Here is a 25584-nt window from a genome sequence, read left to right on the forward strand (position 1 = left end):
GTCATGTAGAAACCGAAAGGTGTGTGGATTTTCATCCTCCTCCTAACGAGTTAGCTCGCTTCCATTTTAGATTGAATCGTCACTTACCACCAGGTGAGATTGTAGATAGGGCGAATTTGTAAAAAAATAAAAAAAAACCAGTGTCATAATCTATAACTATAGGTAAGTATGGTAGACACGTAGTAATTTGATCCATGGTCAATTTAGTCCTCCTTCAGTCGTGTCCCTTATATATTTTTTGACGGCCTCCGTGGCGCAGTGGATTTTCAGGACAGAGGTCCTCGGTTCGATACCCGGCTGGGTCGATTGAAGCTTTCTTAATTGGTCCAGGCCTGTCTGGTAGGAGGCTCTGTAACTACTGAGGGTAGGAAAGAATGCACATAAGTCAAAGTGAAGCTTGACCGAGTCCGCTAGTTCATTTATTAATATGTATACCTACGCTTTTATCTCTAAATTAAAAAACCTATAAAATATTGTGTAGATTTGTTTTATTTTATTTGGTTTTAAATATGGCAACGCAAAGAAACGTCAGATTTACAGCGTATTATACAACAGAAATTAGGAGATCCGCAGAAGAACTAAAGTCACCGACATAGCTCAACGAGTTGCGAAGCTGAAGTGGCAATGGGCGGGGCACATAGTTTGAAGAGCCGATGGACGTTGGGGTCCCAAAGTGCTGGAATGGCGACCTCGCACTGTTAAGCGCAGTGTTCGACGACCCCCCACCAGGTGGACTGACGACATCAAGCGAGTTGCAGGGATTCTCTGGATGCAAGTGGCTCAGTATCGTGATGTTTGGAAGTCCCTACAAAAGGCCTATGTCCTGCAGTGGATGTCCATCGGCTGATATTATGATGATGATGATATATCAGAATAATTCAATTGTATTGAGAAAAATACTTAAGCAAATACCTATGAGGTAACTTTTCTGAAAGGAGACTTAAAAATATATGATAAAAATAAAACAAAACGAATAAATAATGATAATAATGTAATTTTCTTTCATACAAAATTATTTACAACATCATTATTATGCACATATCCGTTGTCATATATAAATCATTACAATTGAGATAAATTAAACTCCCTACGCGAATTTACACAGCATCCCCAATTACATGTTAATTAATCTTACTTAACTTACTAGTTACAGATCATTAGGCACCTTTCCCTAATTATGTGTACAGTGCACGCCACGAAAACGTCTAAAACGAATTTAATGTGATGATCGATCAACCACTGCATTCACTAACTCGGTTGCTATCGGAAAATGAAAGCCACCGGTATCTTTGAATTACGTCAATATTTGACATTAGTATAGTGCGTCAAACATATCTGGCCCGGAGAAGGTGTCGCTATCGTCGCACTTTTAGTATAATGTTTTGCATAAAATAATGTTAACAAAAAATTGAACCGACTTCAATGATGCATTACTATGCCAAATAGACTCTAAAAGTTCATTTTGTTTTTTGACACCGCCACTGAGAACCTCTCTTTTTATGAAGTCGGTTAAAAATGACGATCGCCGTTCGTTCGTTCCAGCGATAGTTCCAGTTTTAACCACCGGGCCAGTAAAATTTGTGGCACTACACTTTATACATTGCAACTTCATTGAATGGGTCAAAAAAATATTTTTCAAAATTACGAGAAACAAATGAAATGTCAAACTCAGTGACTTTCATTTCCTGAAAGCGACCGAGTTAGCGAATGCAAGTGCTGCTCACTTGCGCAGTGACGTTGTTAATTTGCATTCTGCTTTCGTGGGACGTAAACTGTCGTAACCTAATAGACAACGATGACCGACACGACCGATTGATTGATGAGGTACTCAAATTATAAAGCAAGCAACTCATGGTGTGGAACATTCAAGGTTCTACATAACTTAAACGATGACGTCATCACATGACATCATCTCCGAGTTAACTAATTGTTCGCCTTTGAAATTGTATGTATAGTATGAGCCAAACTTCTAATCCGTACTGTACCGCTTAGATGTGTTATTGTACACTGTGCAGTCATACACATCGTGTTCAGAGCGGACTCTAAGTTTGGTGCACACTATACTATGAGAAGTAATAGTAATGTGTGAATTCACAGTTGCACTTTCTTGGTATTTGATTTGTTGTAATACTTTTTATTCAAGAAATGTTTCATGTTAATACGAACGAGTTATTAACATTAATTTATACAAAACTCAAATCAATCGATCGTAGAATCAGTCGTACGTTTATTGTATCCTTTAGGATCAAAGTCCCTTTTGGCAGACTTGTATGAACTAAATCGTAGTCAGAAAGAATCATTGAAATTGTCATGTAATTAACATAGAAACTCGCATCAGAGCGGTATGGTGGGCCTAAGCTCCATATCTTCTTCTTTCTAAAAGAGAAGTTTGTAGTGGGGGGACATTAAAATATGCTAATAATGATAAAATTGAAACGTCGGATCTGCCAAAAAGAACTTCGTTCAGACGGCCTAGTGGCAGTTTGGTACTGTTACTGTCGCGTTAACGTAAACGCGAATTTCTAAGGAATTGAAACGACACCATCAATTGGCACTACTACACAATTGTTTCAATTCCATATAAATTCGCGTTTACGTCAACGCGATAGTAACAGTATGAAAATATTGAAAACTCCCACTAGGCACACAGATTGTTTTGACGATGACATTCGTAGTCGCTTAACTCCTATCTGAATAACGATACAAAGTGACTCATTTACTTTTAAAATATTACTAACTATATACACATTCGCACTAAAAATTATAATGTTATGCAATAACGCGACTTCTAACATGTATTTAAATAAACAAATATATTAGAAACTCGAGTAGCTCCGATTTTAATGAAATATATATTTTTTGTGTTTTGCCGCTTAAATCCACTCCTGATGGTATAATTCAATAGTTGACAACTTTAGTAATAAAAATAATATAATCCAATGTACATCACTGACTGAGTCATTTAGTTATTGAATGGGTATCACAATCTATACTTATAATAAATCTGTACAGAGGTTAATTCTGTACATGAAATATATTTCCAAAATAACTAATATGCGGTGATTCGTGATACTGATGCCAAAAATCAGTAAAATTTTCGTCTGTCTGTATGTTCGTTATAGAAACAAAAACTACTCGACGGATTTTAACGAAACATGGTACAATTATTCCTCATACTCCTGGACAGGTTATAGTATACATTTCATCACGCTACGATCAATAGGAGTAGAGCAAAGAAAACGAAAGAAAACGGTATAAGTTACTCCATTTTTACAGCGATACTACTGTAAGGGCTGGATTAAAGAGGTCTAAGGGTGGACGAAGTCGCGGGCGTCCGCTAGTAATAAAATAGAAAACGTCAATAACTTCATTGAAAACTAAACTATCAAAACAGGAAATCCCATATTGATATTGCTCATGATTCGTCATTATTGCATACTTATAATTTTTTTATTCGATCAATTATTATACTCAATACAAGTCACATAAAATAACTGAACTGAACTTTGACTTTAGCAAAGCTTCTATTAAGTCATCGCTTAGCATACATTCCATACTATAGCTTGGCAATTCGTAACACTCCCGATGGTCCGCACTGGCCGGGGCGTGTAGCGATAAATGAAAAACCCACGACTGATGCCTCTAACTTATTTCACACCCGCGCAGTCTTTCCCCCCGTCGCCCGCATATCATGGGAATGTCATCAACGAACTTGCCAAGCTATACATACATAATACATGGTTGTAACACCCCTCATTTGTGCAACTATTGAATTATTGAATTATATTGAATTGAACTAATGAATCAAGATTCCAGCCCCCCTAGCCAAGTGGCACGTCGATTCTCTTTCTACGATCGCTAACGCTTCGAAAATTAGAAAGATGTATGGAAATGACATTTGATATCGACAGGTCACGTGATCAAAATCTGTCAGTCCCATACAATTTTTTAGTTTTCGAAGCGTTAGCGATCGTAGAAAGAGAATCGAAGTGCCACTTGGGTAGGGGGGCAGGGTCATCTCAGACATAAAACTACGACTATTCACTGATGAACAAAGTAAGCGCAATTTTGAACAATTTTGTTCATCAAATGATAAGTGTCATCTGGCGGCCTTGGAAACTTGCTCTATCTTTGTGTGACGTTTTAAAATGGTAGCAAACGAATACATTGACCCTTTAAAATTAAAAATATGACTACCAATTAAAAAAAAACCATTCATAAGATCTTAAAAAAAACATATAAAATCATAAGAATTCCCATCAAACGGTCCACTATTTCATAAATATATAAGAAAATTTGCAATACCATAACATTGAACATAAATAACACACCTATATCAAAATATTCATCTAACTACATCTAACCTCAAGCCATATATGTACATCTAACATGTTTACTATGTTACAAAATAATAAATCTAATTTCTATACTAAATATTTTTACATTACATAATACTTTCAATGAATACAAAATTCCGACTAAATGGATATAATATATTGTAAAATTGTTATATTCCTATGGTTAGACCGTTCGGTAAACCAATAACAAATTATTGTCAAAGCAACAAGAAGCAATCAATAAAATTTGTAAAACCCTACCTATAAATTTACCAAAAAAATTACTATTAAAACTTTTTTTTTTTCAAATAACAAAGTGCAAATTATTTCGAAACTAGGGCGGTAATTCATATCGTCCTTTATCGATAATATTATAAAATTATTAAAACTAAAATCAAGTATTTTGCATAAAATAAGAATTCATCAAGATGACTTTAAAAAATACATAGTGAGTTAAATTTATCGAAAAAAATATAGGTATATTCGTTAGGTTATTTTTTTTAATAAATTGGCTCGCGCCTGATCACTATATCTTCTGATAGTAAGTGTAGATGTAACCAAAGCTGAAATGCGTTTGCCTATTCACTACAATATGCAATGGCGTAGCTTGCATTGGAGAGGCCCAAAGTTAGTTGGATGGCCCAATAGGCAAGCAGCATATCCCAAAAAATTGTTTTTTTTTCTCAAGGAAGCACCAGACTAAATTTGACAAATTTTGATTTTGGAGCCTAAAAAAATACCTATGGGGCCCTTGTAGTCCGGGGGCCCCGTATCATTGATATGACTCCCCTATTTACGGCGGTAGCTACGCCCCTGGCTATATGCTATATAGACAAGTGTAAAACAAGAATAACTTTACAAAATCATCGATGACCGGACGACCATTACACACAATATGATTCAGTCTTGCTTCGTTATTTACATGGACAACAATGCTAACACCGACCGTCGACTATTATGTTCACGATGAATTAACGTATTGTATCGATACTAACGTTTCAATCACTATTTAGTATCATGGCTGTAAATATCACAATTTTCATGTAACGTGATGTTTGCCACAAATCAAATTCGTTGTTAAATTCACCTATTGTTTAACAAGCAAAAACAATTATTGTTTAATCTTGTTTTGTCTTTTCAGTCAATAACTTGGAAGACTACATGGATTTTACTAATTACACATGAAATTGAGTTTTTTCTGATGAACCCATCAATATCCGTACAGTTCGATGCAAACTTTATATTTTAAATATTATATAACTATACTTTAGCTTAAATTGTTGAACAAAGAATGCAAATGTTGATTTTCGCAAAGAACTTTGCGACAGATAGTTCTATGAGTATGTTGGGAACATCTTCAATTTTACAACGGATTTGATTTGTAACAAATAAACGATATACTACACAAATGGACGTCTACACCTTGAATAATTCGATGCCTGTAAGTTTTATACTTATCACCCACACCAAATAAATCAGTTATTCCATTATGCAATGAACAATCGGGTGAAAACATACAGTAAGTATGTATTTTTGAGTTCCCCATATATGCCGATTTAAAATTACGCAAAAGCTACATAATGACATTTTACAGTTGTATACACAAGTTCATGAATGAGTATAACAATTTGTATGGATTTTGTGAAGTAAAGCATAGCTCATTAAAGCCACATGGCAATGCCTCGCCTCATGTATGGCTTATTAATTGCGTCACCGGATCGCCTCGCTCAGTGGCGTAGCTAAGCGTGGTCGAAACGGGAGGCCGTTCACGACCTCGCGCTAAATGGGGCCTCGCGAGGTGATTTTGACTTATCTACCTTCAAGAAACGCTAACGTCTAGTTGATGTGATCAGTCATGAAAATTACGCAAATTAATTTTCTTGGTGACCAACAATTTCAGCGGAATTTTCATGAATGGGTTCAAAAACGGAAAAGAGGTTTATCATTATGTCAAAAACATTAGGGTGACTGTACCCTATTGTAACGATACTGGAAAAAGGATTACATCGCAAATGCGACTTCGCCCACGTCTAAATTAGTCCATGCTACGCCAGTGGCCTGCAAGCTGCCTGACGCTATAATGAGTTATGACCTTCATTCACCTTAACATGATTTTATAACAATATTCCCAAAACCTATAATCGCCATATTTACAGTTGTAGTTTGTCCGTTTTTGCCTGTTTTCACTTTCAATTAGAGAACAAACTTAGTCAGACCTAGAATTCTCCAAGCAATCAAATATTTCTTAACTATAACGATTCATTCATTAATATTGGTGTTTTGAATCTTAAAGCTTACTTATTTTTACATCTGTTTGATATATTAGGCTGTATAATAAGTTTTTAATAAATATTTACGACACTTTCAAATAGTACTAACACAGATTTAGTTAAAAAGATAGACAGGTATATTTTAATAAAATAATAATTGTATGCCTGATCACTAATTAATATGATGTATAAACACGTCATTTCAATTATTCCTTCCTCTATCGTCTATCCTAGTACCAGTTATTATAGCTTTCGAAAAGATAACTATGTAAAGCATGTTTCACGAACTTAGCTTACAAAAATCAGTAATACATAATGTACTCGTATTACTAAAATATGTTTTTAGTTTACTATTGGCTGTGATTGAGTATTCGATATCTATATTCAATTGACGTGAAAGTTTTCGTGAGCTAAAATGATTCGTACTAGGTGTACCTTTGCACGCAATATTTCTATATTTGAGCGAAAAGGAACATGTTTTATATTGTCAACTGTCACTGTGAAGAATACATAAAAGGTCTCCTGTAAGTTTGACAGATTCATCTTGTGGTTTTCGTCATATTAATTCCTGATTGAACATGATTTCTTAAAAAAAGTATACATGTATAATGTATGTCAATATTAAAAAATACTAAAGTTCCGTCTATCTTTTTACATACATCTGTGATAGTGGATCGATCCTACACTCGTCGTACGTAAACGTAAAAACTGGTTGACTATGTTTTACGTTTATGTATAGGATTGCATTCTTCCTGTGTTAGATAAGTGTTTTATGCGACTGTACCTTGTCACATGTGGCTGAGTATACCTCATACGAAGATTTACAGATTTGTTACTAATTGTACCTGTGTTAACAAGTATGTTTATTATTCCACATAGTATACGAATAAAGGTGTTATGGTCAACTGTACTTTACGAAAGTTTACAGATTTGTTGCCAAGTGTACTCGTGATAACATTTATGTATGGTAGCCCATTGTACATAGGCTTATACGTGTTATGTGGTCGACTGTACCTCATACAAAGATTTACAGATTTGTTGCTAAGAGTATTTATATAAACGTGTTATGGCTGACTGTACCTCACACGAACGTTCGCAGAAATGTAGCCGAGTGTACCCGCTTGTGTTAGTGCGCGGAGCTGTGATTGTGTTGCGCTTTCTTCTTGCGTTGTGCGAGCATGTCGTAGAACGGGTTGTGGCTGGTGGAGCGACGGAGGCATTCGATCCATTCGTCGCGCTCCTCCGCCGTAGATGCCGACATTCTGCAAGATGACAATTTTTTGTCAACATATTTACATTGTAAACAGGTGTCGCAGGGAGCCACTGGTTGTAGCGAATTGTCACGGAAACCCAGTTAAACTAGCTTAACATATATAAATACTGTGGAATGGAAAACTAGCGGTAACGGTAAAAAATCTTTTTTTTTTTCAATTAAAAAAAAATAGAATTAAGACAAATCAGGAGAACTCATGAAGCCAATTTTCAAATAAATCTATACTTGCCTAATCAGTTAAATTACTTGTTTCACGTTGCAATAAGAAAACATTGCATTATCAGTGCCAAACTGACATGCGGCAGTTTTAATAAGGATTTGACACATCAATCAATCAAATTAAGTTAATTATAAATATCTGACAATGAGATCTCATTCATTAATTGACTTTGACTTTGACAGCGCGCGTTTGCAAAGACAACTGACAATCAGTGAAAAACGCATCAAAGATGATACATAAATTACTACATCGGTGTGAAAATTATGTCATCAGATTATTTTCCCTGTTGGCGAATATTATTTCGGCTAAGATTCTAATGGAATCTATCTAATCTAGTAAAATAAAATATACAATATTTTTAGTACATTTTTTATTTCTTTACAATTCTGAAAAGTAGCCCTATAGCTTGGCAAGTTTGTTGATGACACTCCCATGATATGCGGGCGACGGGGGAAGGTAGTGCGCGGGTGTGAAGTCGTATACGCGTGCTTGGAGCTCCATGCAAGAGGCCTATGTCCAGCAGTGGACGTCTATCGGATGATAAGGTAAGGTAATATAAAAGTTCTACCAATGGCTGTGCAACCGGAAATAAGCCGCATATAATAAAGATAATATTAAAATCAAAGGTACCTGTATACGGTGTGCTTGCCCTCCACGACCTTCCCCTCCGAGTCGGTCTTGCACGCCTTGATGAGGTCCGCGCCGCCGCTCGCGTACAGCTCCAGGCAGTGTGGCCGCTGCCGGTCGCTCGCTGCGCGGACCTGCGACACATTCATCAATCGAATTTAATACTTATGTTATAGATATAAGGTACAAATCGCGTTAAACGTCGACTAAGCTCTGAACACGACTCCTTAGGTTATGGCTCATTGCAGAAAGGTCGAATTCGCCGCGATTCTTGCGTTGACTAGGTGCGTACCAACGCGCGAGCATTTTGGGAGGAATTCAGTACGAAACATGGAGTTCAACGCGCACTCGCTCTAGAGTTCGCGCGTTAACTGGACGCAACAAAGCGTCCCTAGTATCTCGTCTTACGCGCGTATATACGCGCGAATCAAGCGCATGTCGAGAGACTGGCGTAGTGCACGCGATTTACGCGCGTATTTTGAATTTGCACGATGCTTGTGAACGCGAAGTATTGATGTCTAGTACTTCGACAACGCGCGTATGAATTCGCGCGATACGATTCGCGACGAATTCGCCCCTCCTGGACAAGGACTAAGGGGTTATTAACCCCCGACGTAAAAAGAGGGATGTTATAAGTTTGACGTGTCTGTCTGTGTCACCATAACTTCGGATGAAGCGATTTCTATTTAGTTTTTTCTATTAAAGGTGACTTATGTGCGAGGTGTTCTTAGACATGTTTGATGTAGAGCCGTTTAAAAGTTGAGGGGGTGAAAGTGGGGAAGAATAACCGAATGTCTGTAAATATACTTGAGTGGAGTCTGAAATGAAAGCGCACGTAAAGAATATATTGATACCTTTTTTTTATTCTTTACAAGTTAGCCCTTGACGACAATCTCACCTGATGATAAGTGATGATGTAATCTAAGATGGAAGCAGACTAACTTGTTAGGAGGAGGATAAAAATCCACACTCCTTTCGGTTTCTACACGACAACGTACCGGAACGTTAAATCGCTTGGCGATACGTCTTTGTCGGTAGGGTAACTAGCCACGGCCGAAGCCACCCACCAGCTAGACCTGGACCAATTAAGAAAACCTCAATCGGCCCAGCCGGGGATCGAACCCAGGACCTCCGTCATTAAATCCACCGCGCATACCACTGTGCCACGGCGGTCGTCGAAATGGCCTTGATTGAGAGTGTAATTAATAAATTCATGACATTCGGTGGTTTTTCAAAATGTTCAAGTACAATTTGTACGTACAGTGCCTACCGTAGTTAATAATACAATATTCTGTTAATAATGTTACTTACTAAATGAGTGCTGGATAACTAAATGAGTGCGTGATAGCCCAGTGGATATGACCTCTGCCCCCGATTCCGGAGGGTGTGGGTTCTAATCCGGTCCGGGGCATGCACATCCAACTTTTCAGTTGTGTGCATTTTAAGAAATTAAATATCACGTGTCTCAATCGGTGAAGGAAAACACCGTGAAGAAACCTGCATACCAGAGAATTATCTTAATTATCTGCGTGTGTGAAGTCTGCCAATCCGCATTGGGCCAGCGTGGTGGACTAATAGCCTTACCCCTCTCATTCTGAGAGGAGACTCGAGCTCAGCAGTGAGCCAAATATGGGTTGATGACGTAATGTTACTTACGGAAATATTTTCTAATGGAATGATGCCCCGCGGCTCCTTGTCCGTCGTGTACTCGAAGTAGTAGAGGCAGTTGTCGTTCAGTATGAACCATCTTCTCTTCCACGACTTGTATCTGGAAACACATATTAATCAATTTAATGTCAGCCATACAATCTATACTAATATTATAAAGAGGTAAATGTAGTATTGTTGAAGTCGGGTCATTTTAACGAAAAAACAATAATCACACAAAGCATTATTATCGAATCTAAGAAATATACAAAATATTGTATATTTCTTAGATTGGATAATAGTTTAATATCTCACCTGCCGCCCTGTTTCCAAAGCCATCCCTCTTTGTCGGGGTTGAAGAAGGTATGCATGAGATCATTACCGTCGTCCTCGGGGATTTTGAACGGCTCCGTCTTTATCGACTCGTATAAAGACTGTAAAGGCGAAAAATATTACATTAGACACAATTAATATTAGAAATAAATATAAACTTCTTGCAATTTCTTAAGACTAAGTTAAAAAAAATAATCATTCTTTTAATTGAATACGTTTTTTTATAATAAACTGCCCCATTAAACCACAGGCATGGGTCTCAAGTTTTTATTAAATGCAAGCTTATAGAAAAGTCTTATTATATTGTATACTAGCAGACGCTGCGCGGTTTTACCCGCGTGGTACCCGTTCCCGTAGAAATAAGGGGATGAAAGGAGTGCCTATATTTTCTATGATTCATTCTCGGGGATTTTATATGATTTTTTACATCGGTACAACTATTCAATCCAAACAAACAATCAAACCTTTCATCTTTATAATATTAGTATAGATAAAAGATGAAAAAATCTTGGGAAAAAATGCACTAGATACATTAATGGGTACTTAGTTCTGGACAATATCGTAAAACGGTTTGGCGCGTTTGGAACCCTTATTTAACTTTAATTTCAAGTTTTCAAATTTACTTGCCACCTTAATAATATGACCTAATTTTTCAAAAGTGCTTGAAAATTAGCATACTTTAAATAAAATGATAGTTGCGCGCAGAGAGAAAGTGAACGTCTTTCAATAATCACAGAAAGTATTCCATTAAGTTAATAAAGTTCCATTCTCAAATCTCTTTAGGCAGTTTCTCTAAATTAAAAAAATATCTAGAGCTATTTCTATGTTAACACAACGCTCGACTCCCTTTGATGACGAATTCCAAATACAATACACCACAAAATTATATTAAAAATATAAAGTGTAATTTTATGAAATCCTATCGACACACTTTCTTATAACATTATGATTATTATTAAACAAAATCAAAAACTATACAGAGACATTTCTTGGAGACCACAATGTACGTCGCCCTTTGGGAAAACATAACAACAAAAACTTACAACAACCAAAACGAACAACCACTTCACAGAACAGAAGAACAACAAACAAAACAACACGTTATCAACCACTTGTGTCAAATGCCGTGCGACGACTAACTTAACTTGTCCAATTGAATGTCGTTATCAATGCGGTCTACTTACATATAAAATAATAATATAGAAAGTAGAACGTTTGTACATTATTGAAGAAAACAATATTATCAACTATAATATTTGCATGTTCTATATATTAACAAATTTTTGTTTGATGTATAAGTAAATACATATTTTATTGTAAAACAAAAAGTTGTTTAAGTGACCTTCTAATCTTACATTTTCCTTCCACACAACCCGACGGGAAATACAAGCGATGAATGACTAAAAATACGTAGCACCTATTTCCTTATAATTTGCTATACCAATCAGTGGCGAAGGATGGAACTTTGACGAAGGTAAGGGTTCATTTGCTGCCGACGACTGCAGTCGGCGAGGTCTTGGAGGCAGTCGTCGGTAACAGTTGCTGCTCGTGTAAAGGAACCCTTAGCCTTCCCAAAGAAAAGGAAATTCATACCGCTTGATACAAACTCCGGTTTCTCATACATCCATACATATAAATTCATTACAATAAAGAGAAGAATAACACAATTAAAATAAAGAAACGAATATGTATGCAAGGATTTTTAAAAGGTAACCCGGCGGGAATCGGCCTGTATTGACTCTTCGCCGCTGATACCCACGCTTATATTAATTTACCGACACGTGTGTGACAAAAATGCTATAAATTCGACCTAATTAAGCGCTGTAGTAAACAAACCACCGCATGAAAAATGCATTGCACAATCGTCCAATTCTAATGAAACTTTTGAATCTCATCCAAGAAATATGTGGAATGTCTTTACTTAACAAGTACCTACAATCTACATGCCATATTAACCGACTTCAAAAAAAGAAAGACGTTCTCAATTCGAGGCGTATATCTTTTTTTCTGTAACTATTTCTAATTAAGTTAAGGACTATTTTCGTCAAAAAACAAAGTAATTAAAAAGAATTATATTAACAAAGTATTTTAAAGTTTGAGACGTATTTCATTACTCAAAAAAGGTGGGTGTTTTTAAGGAGATGATGAGGACAATTTGTACCTATGGTGCATACCCTACTTAAAAAGATTTTTAAGTAGGGTATGCACCATAGGTACAAATTGTCCTCATCATCTCCTTTCCCTTATCCCAAAAATATGTCAATCTTTTGGTGGGGTCGCAAAAATATGCCAATATTTTGTTTTGACATATTTTTAATGGTTTTGGCTAATGATTTTATAGGCCACCAGCCTGTCAACCCTCCTTGGGAATTCTCACTTAGGTGGGTTTTTTTAACCGCAACCTTTCGGTTCAATGGTCACCTCAATGGCAGTGGGCTCTTTGTCGGATTGTGGGTAACTATTTCAGTGTAATGTGTTATATTGTTTTAAAAAATTGCAATTAGGTATGTTATATCGGCATATTTTTCTAGACGAGCTCTAAATCTAATCTCTTAGCACGCCTTATCATTCGCCATCGTTCGCGATCAACTCAAGCCCTATCGATAACAGATAGCGACTTCATACTATAATTTGCAGACGATACTGCGGGAAAATGTATAGCTTAGGCGCGATAAGAAGGTCGTTATGTTGACATAATACAATCTGTGGGTATATCGGCATGCGTCATTGGGGTTATTTGGCTTATCAAACAAACAAGGTAGAGGCGGAGCAATTAGTTTATTCTAAACTAGCGAACGAACGCGACTTCGTCCGCCCTTAGACCTCTTTAATCCGGCCGTCAAAATCCGTTCTTAGCAGACACCTACTAATTATAAACTACCTTCCTGCCAAATTTTATCTTTGTACGTTAAATGGTTTTAGAGATTTCGTGATGAATGACCTTTCGCATTTATATATTAAGATTGACTCCGCGGGATTTGTAAAAAACGCGAACGAAGTCGCTGGCGTCCGCTAGTGTAATCTAAATTATACGTTAATTATTTGTGTATATTTAATAAAATTGAGGAGATCCTAGAGAAGATATCCTCAAGTTAAGCCACTGGAGGCAGTTAAGGAATTTATATTTTTCAAATTGGCTCAGGTCTAGTCTGGTAAGTTTCAACCGTGGCTATATACCACCCTAACGATAAAAATCTACCTGTAATGGGTTGAATAAAATGGGTTACGTAATATCATCTCAGACTGCATCGCAAGCTACCGCAATGCCAAACACAATCGATTTTTAGAGTTGAAAGTGCAAATGACGTCATCAATCTGATTCAAATGAGAATTAAAACTACTCCTGTGAATTAGTATGGAAAGAGAAAACACTAATGGTTTTTTTTAAAGCGTCATATATATAACCACAAATCTAAATCAATAAACAAAATTTTAATAAAAAAATACAACCGACTTCAAAATCACAAAAATGTTTTTAAACTAAAAAGCGAAAAATAACATCGTACTATGTGCTACCTTCTGATCAGCTTGAAGGCGGCACCAAGTTAGTGTTGTGTAATTAAAGCCATATTTGAAAGAAATGTCCGAAAATCCAGTTAAAATCTTTATGATATAAACGGCTTGATATACACTCACAAATAACATGGCCTTCTAGAGGTAAAAGAATTTTCAAAATTAGTTCAGTATATCCAGAGATTACCCCGTACAATACCACAGACTTTACCCCTTTATAATATTAGTACAGATTAGTAGATATAGATAGTTTATACAGGAAGCGCCAGGGTACCACACAAATAGTTTCAGATAACAAAACCGGGAACAAAGTTTCGCTCTCCCCGGAGAGGAAACCGGACTTGAGTATAAAAGTTAGTTTCCCAAGCTCAAAAGTACAGGAACTAAAATCAGTCTCAGTTGTTTACAAAAGCGAGAATTTGCAACTCGGCGTTTACATTCTCATTTGTTGACTCGTTTTGTTCGAATTCGTTTATTTCAAGTATGCTTAATTTACTCGAACTATTGAAACGTCAAGTCTCTAGCGCTATTTTACAACGACGATTTTATAACTCGATTAACTCGACAGTGTGAGTTTTGAAGTCGTGTTTATAACTCTCTATCAATTTTTTTCTTTTTTTTTGTATTTTTTTTTTTTAATTTATTAGTTCTTTTTATTTAGTTTTATTCTGTAGTGTGGTGTCGAAAAAAGATAATTATTATACCAATTCGAGGCTCACAATGACCAGTTATAAAAACATCTTTACATCTGTTATATAGGACGCGATATGCATGACATCATGCCGATCGCGACCAACACACGATCAGTTTAATCGACTGTCAAGCCGTTAGCGCTGCAGGCATGTGAGCTTACTTGATCGTCAGTGGCTGACATAAGTCTTAAAGTACCGATATTTATTTAAAATATTTTAAATACTGCATTTATACAAGAATTCCTTCGTTCATAAGAATATTCTTACTCCTGTACCGTAGACTTAGTTCTACTATCAAATTAAAAATTTACAGTGTGCTTATCAGGCCTACGATAACATATGCGTGTCCTATTTGGAGTAGTACATGTCGCACAAATTATAAATTATTACAAATTATTCAAAACAAAGCCTTAAAAATAGCCTACAATACAAAATTTAAAACTAACTTAAAACATTTGCACAACGACATAAATTTTCCGTTCTTATTTGACTTTATAATAAAACTTACTAATAAATTTAACTTAATGAATAAAACTCATAAAAATCCATTAATAAATACACTAAACACATTATCATATCATAAACATTGTCAAAGTGCCATTTATAGATAGATACGGAATGCATTGCCGGTCACATCACTATTGCTCCGTCGCCGACGACTCGCGTATTTTCGTGCCTATTCGCTAGCGCTGTGAGGTTCGACGCTTTCGCCCGGCTTGATACATAAGCATCGTATGTTTCAATAATTATTGCTGTATACCTTCTTTTTTTCTATAATTTTTCTAGTAAAAAGCGGATATATCTCCAAATATACCGCAATAATGTTATTTCATTACGTATTAATTTTTATTACGTTTGTTAAATGTTAAAATTTAAATAGTTATAAGTACATAGACGTTAGCTAAAATAGGTGTAAGTTAGCCTTAGTTAGTACCTAATTCTAGTGTTATGTTAACTGTATGTTATTTGTATATAACATGCTTGTGAATAATATTTCTATATAATAAAGAATTTTGAAAAACAAAAACAAACAAAAAACAAACTCCTGTACCGTAACGGTATATCCAGTTTACATTTAATGAAATTACCGTAAAATTGTAACATTTTATGAATTGAAAATATGTTCATGAACATCAAATCCAGATAATAATAAGCATTAAGGGTATTTTGTTACACACTTAAAACGTAAACTGATAATAGAATGGACCCTATTTTGTGAATGTTTATTTTTATTATCGGTTGTGTGGTAAAGATAGTATAGTATTAAGGTTAGTATTTAAGTTGCTTTTCGTTTGCTGTTAATCTGTTGTATATTTTTATGTTATACTTTACGTGAACGACGTTCGCAACTTCGTCCTTGTGAAATTTAGTTTTTCACAAATCCCTGAAAAAATTTCGGAAAATCCATGCTTCGGTGTTAATCCACACTAAAATTTAGTTTCATTCCAAATTTCAGCCAAATCGGTTCAGTAGTTGCGGCGTTAAAGACAAACTTTTGCGTTTATAATATTAGTAGGAAAATAAATATTTCATTTATTTATTACCAGATTGTCTCGACCACTTAGCTAACACTTTTTTTTGTCAGTAGGAAAATCAGGGTGTCTTGTATTTAATGGATAAAACTCAAATGATAAATACAAAACCTAATTATCTATAACTAATTTGAATAGTTTTTTCACAAAGCGTCACAGTACCTACGGGCAATCTTGTTATTTTCATTTTAACACAAAATTAATGAACCGATTTTTTTCATGAAAATTAAATGAGATCTGGAAGTATATTCTTTCAAACAAAAAAAGAATTTTCAAAATTGGTTAAGAAATGACAAAGTTATGAGGTAACAAAAAAAAAAGAAAAATATACGGTTAATAAGCTTAATGTAACAATGCTAATTTCTCATACTTTTACTGAATTACTTTAATAAAACGTTGTCAGGATTTACTTAATCGTAAAGATTACGTAATCTGACAAAATGTAAATCTTCGTGTTTGTGTAGATTAATATTATTTATTATTAAAACCTTGAGTGCTTAGCCCTGGCCTTGTTAAATTACGTGTAAGATATATAATTACAATTGTGATCACGAACATATTATCGATTGCAACATTCAGCACAATATACTTAAAAGGTTATTTATTAATTCAAAGAGAAAAATCTCAAGATGGTTTATAAAATAAGCAGCAATAACTCTAACTTTTAAGTAGAATCTTAAAAAAAATAGAAAAATTATATATCGCAACACCACATAGCCGCATAGAAACTGTCTGGGATATAGAATAATTCTGTACCTTTCCCAAGATAGCCTGCTACCATCTTGACTGCATCGTCACTTACCATCAAGCGAGACTAACTTATTAGTCAAAGGCTAACTTATTAGTTATTTAGTTTAAGAAATTAAATATCACGTGTCTCTAACGGTGAAGGAAAACATCGTGAGGAAACCTGCATACCAGAGAATTTTCTTAATTCTCTGCGTGTGTGCAGTCTGCCAATCCGCATTGGGCCAGCGTGGTGGACTATTGACCTAACCGGTAACCCCTCTCATTCTCAGAGGAGACTAGAGCTCAGTAGTGAGCCGAATATGAGTTGATTAGTTATTACTAATTAAATAAAAAACAGTATAAAAACTATATACCGATTACGAAAAAAAAGAACGAAACAAGAAAATATTTAAGATCGAATTAGAGAAATGCATAGACTACAAAAATGGTCACGCTAGAGCCGTGGTCATCTGGTGGGATAGCAGTCAATTTGTCCATCCGCCGTAACGTCCACAAGATAATTACATGTTTAGACGCAATAAATATAAATTAGTTGACGCCATTAGAAGATAAATCCACCACACAATACAGAAAGCACGCTAATCTGTCAGATTTGTCGGCCAATTAGTTCTTAAATAAGAGGAATGTACATCGTACTGCATCGTCACATAAAGGTCCGTTTATATCTACAGACATATAGCGTAACAGACACGAATCGGCCTCGCACACGATAGGTTCCGCACCGTTCTTCAGATTCTCCATTTATTTCGATCAAAAAAGTCCTTAAGAATTATGTCTGTTTTAAGGGGGCTTTTAATCTGTATTTAAGTATTTGTTGGTATTAGTGACATCAGAAATGCATCATCTATGAAAATTTCAACTGTTTGATTATAACTTTTCATAGGATACAGTTTCGCAATTTGTTTTTTTTCAAAGATGAACAGGAAATTATTATGTTGAGGGTCTTTATTACTAGTTTCATCCCTTATCCTACTTCCTACTAATATTATAAACGCGAAAGTTTGTATGGATGTTTGGATGTATGTTTGGATGTTGGGATGTTTGTTACTCTTACTCTTTAACACCGCTACTACTAAAGCGATTTGGCTAAAATTTGTAAAATACTCTGGATTAACACATAGGCTACTTTTTATCCCGAAAAAATCTATGGTTTCCCGAGATTTGTGAAAACTGATGATTTTAATGATATGAATGTTTGTTACTCTTTCACGCCTCGACTACTTAACCGAATTAGTTAAAATTTGGTATTGAGATATATTATAGCATGGATTAACACATAGGCTACTTTTTATCCCGAAAAATCCATGGTTCGAGGGATTTGTGAAAAACTAAATTCACTATATTTTTTGTTTCTTTGCGACACAGGCTACAGCCTGGTGACAGACGCAGTCTTAATAATACGGACCCGTTTCACCTCTCAGGCACGGAACCCCAAAAACAACTCACCAACAGCAACTCCTGCGGTAGGTCGCCGCCATTGTTGCTCCGGCGAGGGCTTGTCCTTCACGCTGGGGTTGTGCAGCGACGTGTTGAGCATGATAATCGCGAAGCTGAGCACGTAGCACGTATCCGCGTTCGTGAATAACTCACCAAGAGCAACTCCTGCGGTAGGTCGCCGCCATTGTTGATGCCGCGGTTCATGGCGACGAACTGCTCCGGCGTGGGCTTGTCCTTCACGCTGGGGTTGTGCAGCGACGTATTGAGCATGATGATCGCGAAGCTGAGCACGTAGCACGTGTCCGCGTTCGTGAAGATGTCGGGGTTCAGCTGGCAGTAGCGCTGCGCGAAGCTCTCCATCATGCGGTCGATCTTCTGCGCCTCGCCGGGCAAGCGAAAGCTCCATAGGAATTGCCTGCAATTTTGTAAAAGTTTTATTTAAATTTCAGTGTTTAAATTTTGAAGTTCAATAGTTTAGACACGTTTGGATACTTTTATGAAGGGGAAAGATAAAAATAAAAATCCTTAAGACTATACCACAGCCTTTCTTGATGAATACTGTTTACCAACAAAGAAATTGAAAATGAAGGTAAAAAACGTATGTCATTTCATAACTTATTTATTTTAAATTATATATGGTTTGTTTATAAAATGTTATTCATAATTTATCAACCATAACTAACTGTTCTAAGCTTATTAATCAAGTTTATTTTCATTCATTTTAGAACAAATTTTTTAAAATTATTATTAGGTGTGAAATGACTAGTGATTTGTACCCTCATTTTTAATTTGTTTGTTGGTAAACAGTATTCATCAAGAACGGCTGTAGTATAGTTGGACAAATTTAGGACGGAGAAAGGTGACACTAAAACATCTTAAAATTCGTAAAACTTCTTTAGACACGTTGGGCAGATTAAAGATAAAGAAAGATTAATGTAAAAGTTCTTTAGACACGTTGTGCACTCTTAAGATGGGCAAACACAAAATAGAAACTTCTTTAGATACGTTGGACAGATTTAGGATGGGGAAATATGATTGTAAAACTTCTTTAGTCACTTTTAAGATGCGGAAAGATGTAGTTAAAAATTCTTTTAAAACGTGCAGTCCAGCGACTGGCATTTTTTAAGTAATATTAACAAAATAAACAGACGATCCACCTAGTTTCAAAACCATCTGCTATAACAGCAAAACTTCGCATGCAAGGAACGCGTCTATCAATAATAATGCCAATCAACAAGCAATACATAGAAGCATACATAGAGATCGACATCAAATTTTAATGAGGCTTAAATTTCATGAATACATTTGAAAAAAAATCAAGGAAAGAAATTCACAGAATAAATATTCTATTGAAATCTCGTACCTATATTGAAGAAAGTAAAATGTATAAAAGACAAGGTTAGACGTGTTTTCTTTAGGTCACTTTGATATGTGCAAAGTTATGAAGGCTATGGCGAAGGTTTTTGGATGTTAAAAAATTCATTGCGTCTTTTAATGTCTCCAAGGTGTTCACATATCATGTTCTACTTGTATTTGATATCTCTAAAAGGTTTGTTTCTATTTAAGTTTAAAAGCTGGTGGAACAATACATAATGTGCCGATTTATTTCACTGGGAAAACATAACAAATATCTGTAGGAAACGACACAAAACTTTTACAAATTACTCGGATACTTAGGTATGTGCAAAAAATACTGACATGTCACTGTTAAGTATATTTGTTAAGCCTCTTTAGCCTGTAATTACATGGGCAAACATACCCTTGAGATCGTTAAAACCATGCTGTTTGAAGACAAAATTAACTAAATCTTAGTAATCATCAGCGTAATATCTATCTACCATTACGTTATGATTCATGATAATCATTAACAGCCGATGGACGTCCACTGCTGGACATAGGCCTCTTGCATGGACAAACAATACGGTCTCGAGCCGTTAGCTACCAGCGGCTCCCTGCAACCCGCTTGATGTCCTCAGTCCACCTTGTGGGGGGTCAACCAAAATTGCGCTTTCCAGTTCGGAGCCTGAACATCCATCGGCTCTTCGAACGGTATGATTACTAAGATTTCAATTTACCTATATCACGTTTTGTATAGATACTTCTTTTTTTTATTATTTCAATTATTACTTCATTTAAAATATTTTATAATTTTTTTTAATTTTCATCGTAAAACGTATTGAAAGTCTAGGTAAAATACGACTGCTGCGCGCATTCTTAAGAAAAATTACCAACTATAGATATATGCACATCTATGAGAAGAAATGACCAACACTATTACGGTACGAAGTTCACCAGGTCAGCCAAGCAATAAAAGCGCAGTAAAGCCACAGCCCTAGAAGCTGACACGGTGACACAGTACACTATACACGACATGCTCACCTTAATGCCTGCACAAGTATCAAATCAGTGAAGTCGTGCAGTTCCACAAAGGCCCTAAGCACCGCCTCGTTGAACTCCGACCGCTCGCCGAGGTAATCCCCTATCGCCGTTTTACTCAACCCTTCGCCCTTGTGTAAAAACTGGGCCACGTCCTCGGGCGTCCTTTGTAATAGGCCGTTTTCATACAGGTATTCTATGCCTGGAACAAGATTAATTGTGATAATTTCTGTACAGTGTACTTATATTCTAAGACTACCACACGTAAGGGTTATACATATAATAACTTAGCTGAAGCTTACTTTGGCCAAAGCTTGGCTTACAAATTATTCTCTGGATCTACCGAACCGATTTTCAAAATTCTTTTACCACTAGAAAGCTTACGTTATTTGTGAGTGCCATATGTATATTTTATCCCTTATATCCCTTATATTCTTACGGAAACGGGAACTACGCGGGTGAAACCGCACTAAAAAAAGCCATATTTACCTAATAAGTACTTAACCAATACTAAATAAATATTTTTACAGTCAATTCAATTCAGTTTAGAGAGAGATTTGCGTGCAGACAGTACACTACTATGAAACAAAAAGCCCCATCAAAACCCCGTCTGTAATTACGAGTAAATTCATGTCTGCCAATCTGCGTCCGACCTACCAAAATACTTCTTTAAATCGAGCCTTATAATTGGTCGATTATGATTGGTCGGTCGACATAATGCGCAAACTTGTACGTCAGAGCGCAGGCTAGCTTGTGTGTTCATTGCTTTACAATTCTTGCCTTAGCATTTCACCAATAACTACGTCGGAAACCTGAGTATCATTAGCAGTGAAGCATTTCCTACTATCGAGAGGAATTCGATGGAGGACAAATTCCACTTGAGAAAGGCACGCCGAAAATATTGCCGCTGCTTTCGTGGTTGCTCTACTTGTTACGATAACAAAGGAAGTAGGTTATTAACAATATCGATATAATATTTCATTGCGGCAACAATATGAAAGCCTTTATTAATTACCAACAAAGCCTACATTGCTTAAAAGCTCTGTGTAAAGAGAACAGCCGGTGTGCCAAATATTGGACTACCCTGCGATACTGTGGAACATTTGTTATGCCTTGAGTTTTTTTTTTTATTCTTTCCAAGTTAGCCCTTTACTACAATTTCGATGGTAAGTGATGATGAAATCTAAGATGGTAGGGTGGTAACTAGCAACGACCGGAGCCTTCCACCAGCCAAAATAGCACCCCAGGATATATAAAAACCCTGATGGTTTTGCCTATAAAAATTCAATACCACTATTTATTTTGCATAAATACGAATATTTTGTCAATATTTTATATACCGCCATTTTATTGATATAAATAATAACTGGTAAAATGGCATCAATTTATGACACCAAAACCTTAAAATTTTAAAATTAATTGGAAAATGTATGAATTGAACAATCAACCTAATGTTCAATGTTTATTCTATAGTAACATTATGATGAATGAAAAAATATAACTAACTAGCGAACGCCCGCGACTTCGTTCGCCCTTAGACCTCTTTAATCCAGCCCTTAAAGTAGAATCGCTGTTAAAATGGAGTGTAACTTCTCCCATTTTCCTAACATTTCCCTTCACTGCTCTGCTCCTATTGATCGTAGCGCGATGAAAAGTATACTACAACCTGCCCAGGAGTATGAAAAATAATTGTAACAAGTTTCGTTAAAATCCGTCGAGTAGTTTTTGTTTCCATAACGACAGACAGACAGACAAAAATTTTACTAATTGCATTATTGGGAGTCAGGGAGTGATTAGTGATAGTTATTTTGGAAATATATTTCATGTACAGAATTGACCTCTCTACAGATTTATTATAAGTAAAGATGAGAAATGAACATCGATTGACCGATGAGTATCAAGAAACATGGTAAAAAACAATAAATACACAACAGGCATCTTTATCGTGAACAAGCGCTCTACCTAAGTTTGTGTGTAATATTCCACGCCTAAAATAGATTAAACGTTTGTAGCGATTAAGCCACAACCTTTATCTCTATGACGTCACGGGCCTCATAAATTAAACTCCTCTCTGACGCCACACGTCCCACTCAACTTCTCAACAGGGGATGGAAAGCGTGGGCCGTGCTATTTATGTGCTAACCCAAATCTGTTTTAACCATGTACGAGTATGTTAAGGATAACATAAGGATCCGCTTACTGTATGGCCTTACTAGAAATAATAAACAAGAAATACTATTTATATATTTTTTTAATCACAGCCCTTGACTGCATTCTCAGATGTTCAGTGACGATGCAGTTTAATATACAACTTGAAAGAGATATACTTAATACGAGGGCGGTATTGAATACTTCGGGAATCAAGGAAGTGACACAACATTACTATTTAAAAATGTATTTATTGCTTTCCGAAGTATTCTCCGCGAAATTTGACACATTTTTACATACGATAGAACCAATCATTGAAGCAACCATTCCATTCGGAAGTTGGGGTCTCCAAAATGGCCGTTTTGTAGGTGCCGTAGGTCTTCAGGTGATGAAAATCTCTGACCACGCAATTTATTTTTTATTTTAGGGGAAGTATAGAAATCATTAGGGCTTAGATCGGGGCTGTACGGCGGATTTTCCTTAACAACTGACATTGAATGTAACAGAGTAAAACGTTATGAGTCTAAGCCCGTCCCGTTGGAGTAGTTAAGTTTTTCAAAGCTCCAAAGCAGTCCAAAGTATCTTTCCAGCAAGAATGGAGATCTAGCCCCCTAATGCACAATTCAAAGACTGATAATGATTGAGTCAACAAAACCCACGACTCGACAATATGAAGAAGTCGGTTAAAAAGTGTAGATACACTTGAAATAAGTTTGTTTTATTATAAAAACAAACGAATAAAGCACGTATATCAGGAATAGTTTCGTAACCTTTGCGCAACAGTAAAAAGTCATTAATCTTACACGTTATGACACTAAAAAGTAATGCTTATACCCATTACGAGATAGTGTAATATTTACAATCTTAAAGCATGCAGAATTGGAGATGACAATGACAAATTATAAAGGATGATGGATAGATAAAAAAGACGTTCACTGCGGGACGCGTTTCAAATGTCGCTCATATAACCTAGTGCCATAAATAAACATCTTCTTATACAACTAAAGTGTCTCAAAGTACTATAGTGTCGCCGCACACGGGCCACACGAGACAGCCACAAACGCCGCTACAATAAGCAAGAAGGGGCCACAAAAGTAGCTGAAGCGCGCGACAGCCACTTGTGGCCGATGGTAGACACTTGTGGTAGATAGCAGCTTTTTTTAACCCATACATGCAGTATCATAATCACGCGAGTGGCGTGTTGCGGCGTTTTGTGTCTGCGTTTAGTGGCCGGTGCGGGCCACAAGAAGCGAGAAGTGGCCATATAAAATGTATGAAAACTACAGGAGATATGCCGTTAGCGGCTTTTTGCGGTTGTGGCCGGTGGCCCGTGTGTGAGAGCCCTTACATCGTCAATGCACAACACATTAAGGCCTTACGTTCTGTGGGTCAGTGTTATTTGCAGTTCTAACTTGCAAATCGCAGATTGTGAGATAACGATAATTACTTAGTGGATTTGATCTCCAACTAGATGTAACGTAAAATTTGCTACCAATAAAACACTCTATTACACTGAGCGTAGGTACACAGTCCAGGAATTACAAACTTTAGTACACTTACTAGTAGCGCTTACTGAACTTCTCCAGGGAAACAAAATTGCTTCTTTCCGTTTTGAAAGGTATTCTTGTCGGGTGAAATTACTGACACATGAGACTTATCACGTATGCATTCTTTAAAGTTACAGCGCTGTGACATCGTTGATTTCTATGGAAACCTCGTTGTTTGATGATATTTTATTTTGGCATCCGATTGATATAAAGTTCAAAATGTAATAAAACTTCTTAGACGAATATTTCATCGACGAGTATAAAATAGCGGAATCGCACCCCAGGTTGGCAAGACAACGTTTTATAGGACGTCTTCCGACTTCCTTGCATACCCTATATATTGCTTTATGTTTTTTTGATATAGGTGAACTATTGTAGAACTATAAAAATGTTTGTTATTAAAAACAATTAATTATTAGCATCTACCCAAATGGTATTGAACATTAAACTGTATAAAACGTAAACAACAATCTTGTTTGCAAAATGAACGTTTCTCTTCGTAAATTGAAACAACTCGGGTTACGAATCCTGCGCAGAGATTTTATTAACCTTCAGTTGTAATAATGATGATGATGATAAATGAATCAGTGGCAATATAGTACAATGTCCCGATTTTATTTATTAGCTTTATTATTGCTTATTGCCGTTTTATCTTTACAATGTTTTCAATTATTTGATTATGTGATGTTGAATTGGTATACCGTTTTGCTGGAATGAATGATGGAATCTGTGCCTCGACCTAATAATGCCACGTAGGCCCGCTGTTATTGAAAACGTGAAATTCCAGATTTAATATCTGAGTCAGGCAAAAAAATATTATGCACACAAATAAGGTATTAGGGAGTGATGCTTGTATTCACACTTGTGCATATTCTAGTACGG

The 25584-nt window shown here is 36.1% G+C and overlaps 1 protein-coding gene across 5 annotated transcripts in view; it reads right to left on the reverse strand.

The window, feature by feature from the left end:
- Positions 1–974: 974 nt before the first annotated feature.
- Positions 975–25584, reverse strand: part of LOC112049067 (cytohesin-1) — an 82516-nt gene continuing 57906 nt past the window's right edge. For all 5 annotated transcript variants that reach the window (XM_052884345.1, XM_052884342.1, XM_052884344.1 and 2 more), the window contains 6 exons: positions 21011–21209; positions 18785–19046; positions 10690–10808; positions 10384–10495; positions 8731–8861; positions 975–7869 (listed from right to left, as the gene is read on the reverse strand). In XM_052884345.1, the coding sequence (XP_052740305.1) occupies positions 7734–7869; positions 8731–8861; positions 10384–10495; positions 10690–10808; positions 18785–19046; positions 21011–21209 (959 nt within the window). In that variant the 3' untranslated portion in view covers positions 975–7733. The remainder of the gene's footprint in view (positions 7870–8730; positions 8862–10383; positions 10496–10689; positions 10809–18784; positions 19047–21010; positions 21210–25584) is intronic.

This window comes from Bicyclus anynana, chromosome 11, assembly GCF_947172395.1.
Source record: "Bicyclus anynana chromosome 11, ilBicAnyn1.1, whole genome shotgun sequence".
Classification (NCBI taxonomy): domain Eukaryota; kingdom Metazoa; phylum Arthropoda; class Insecta; order Lepidoptera; family Nymphalidae; genus Bicyclus; species Bicyclus anynana.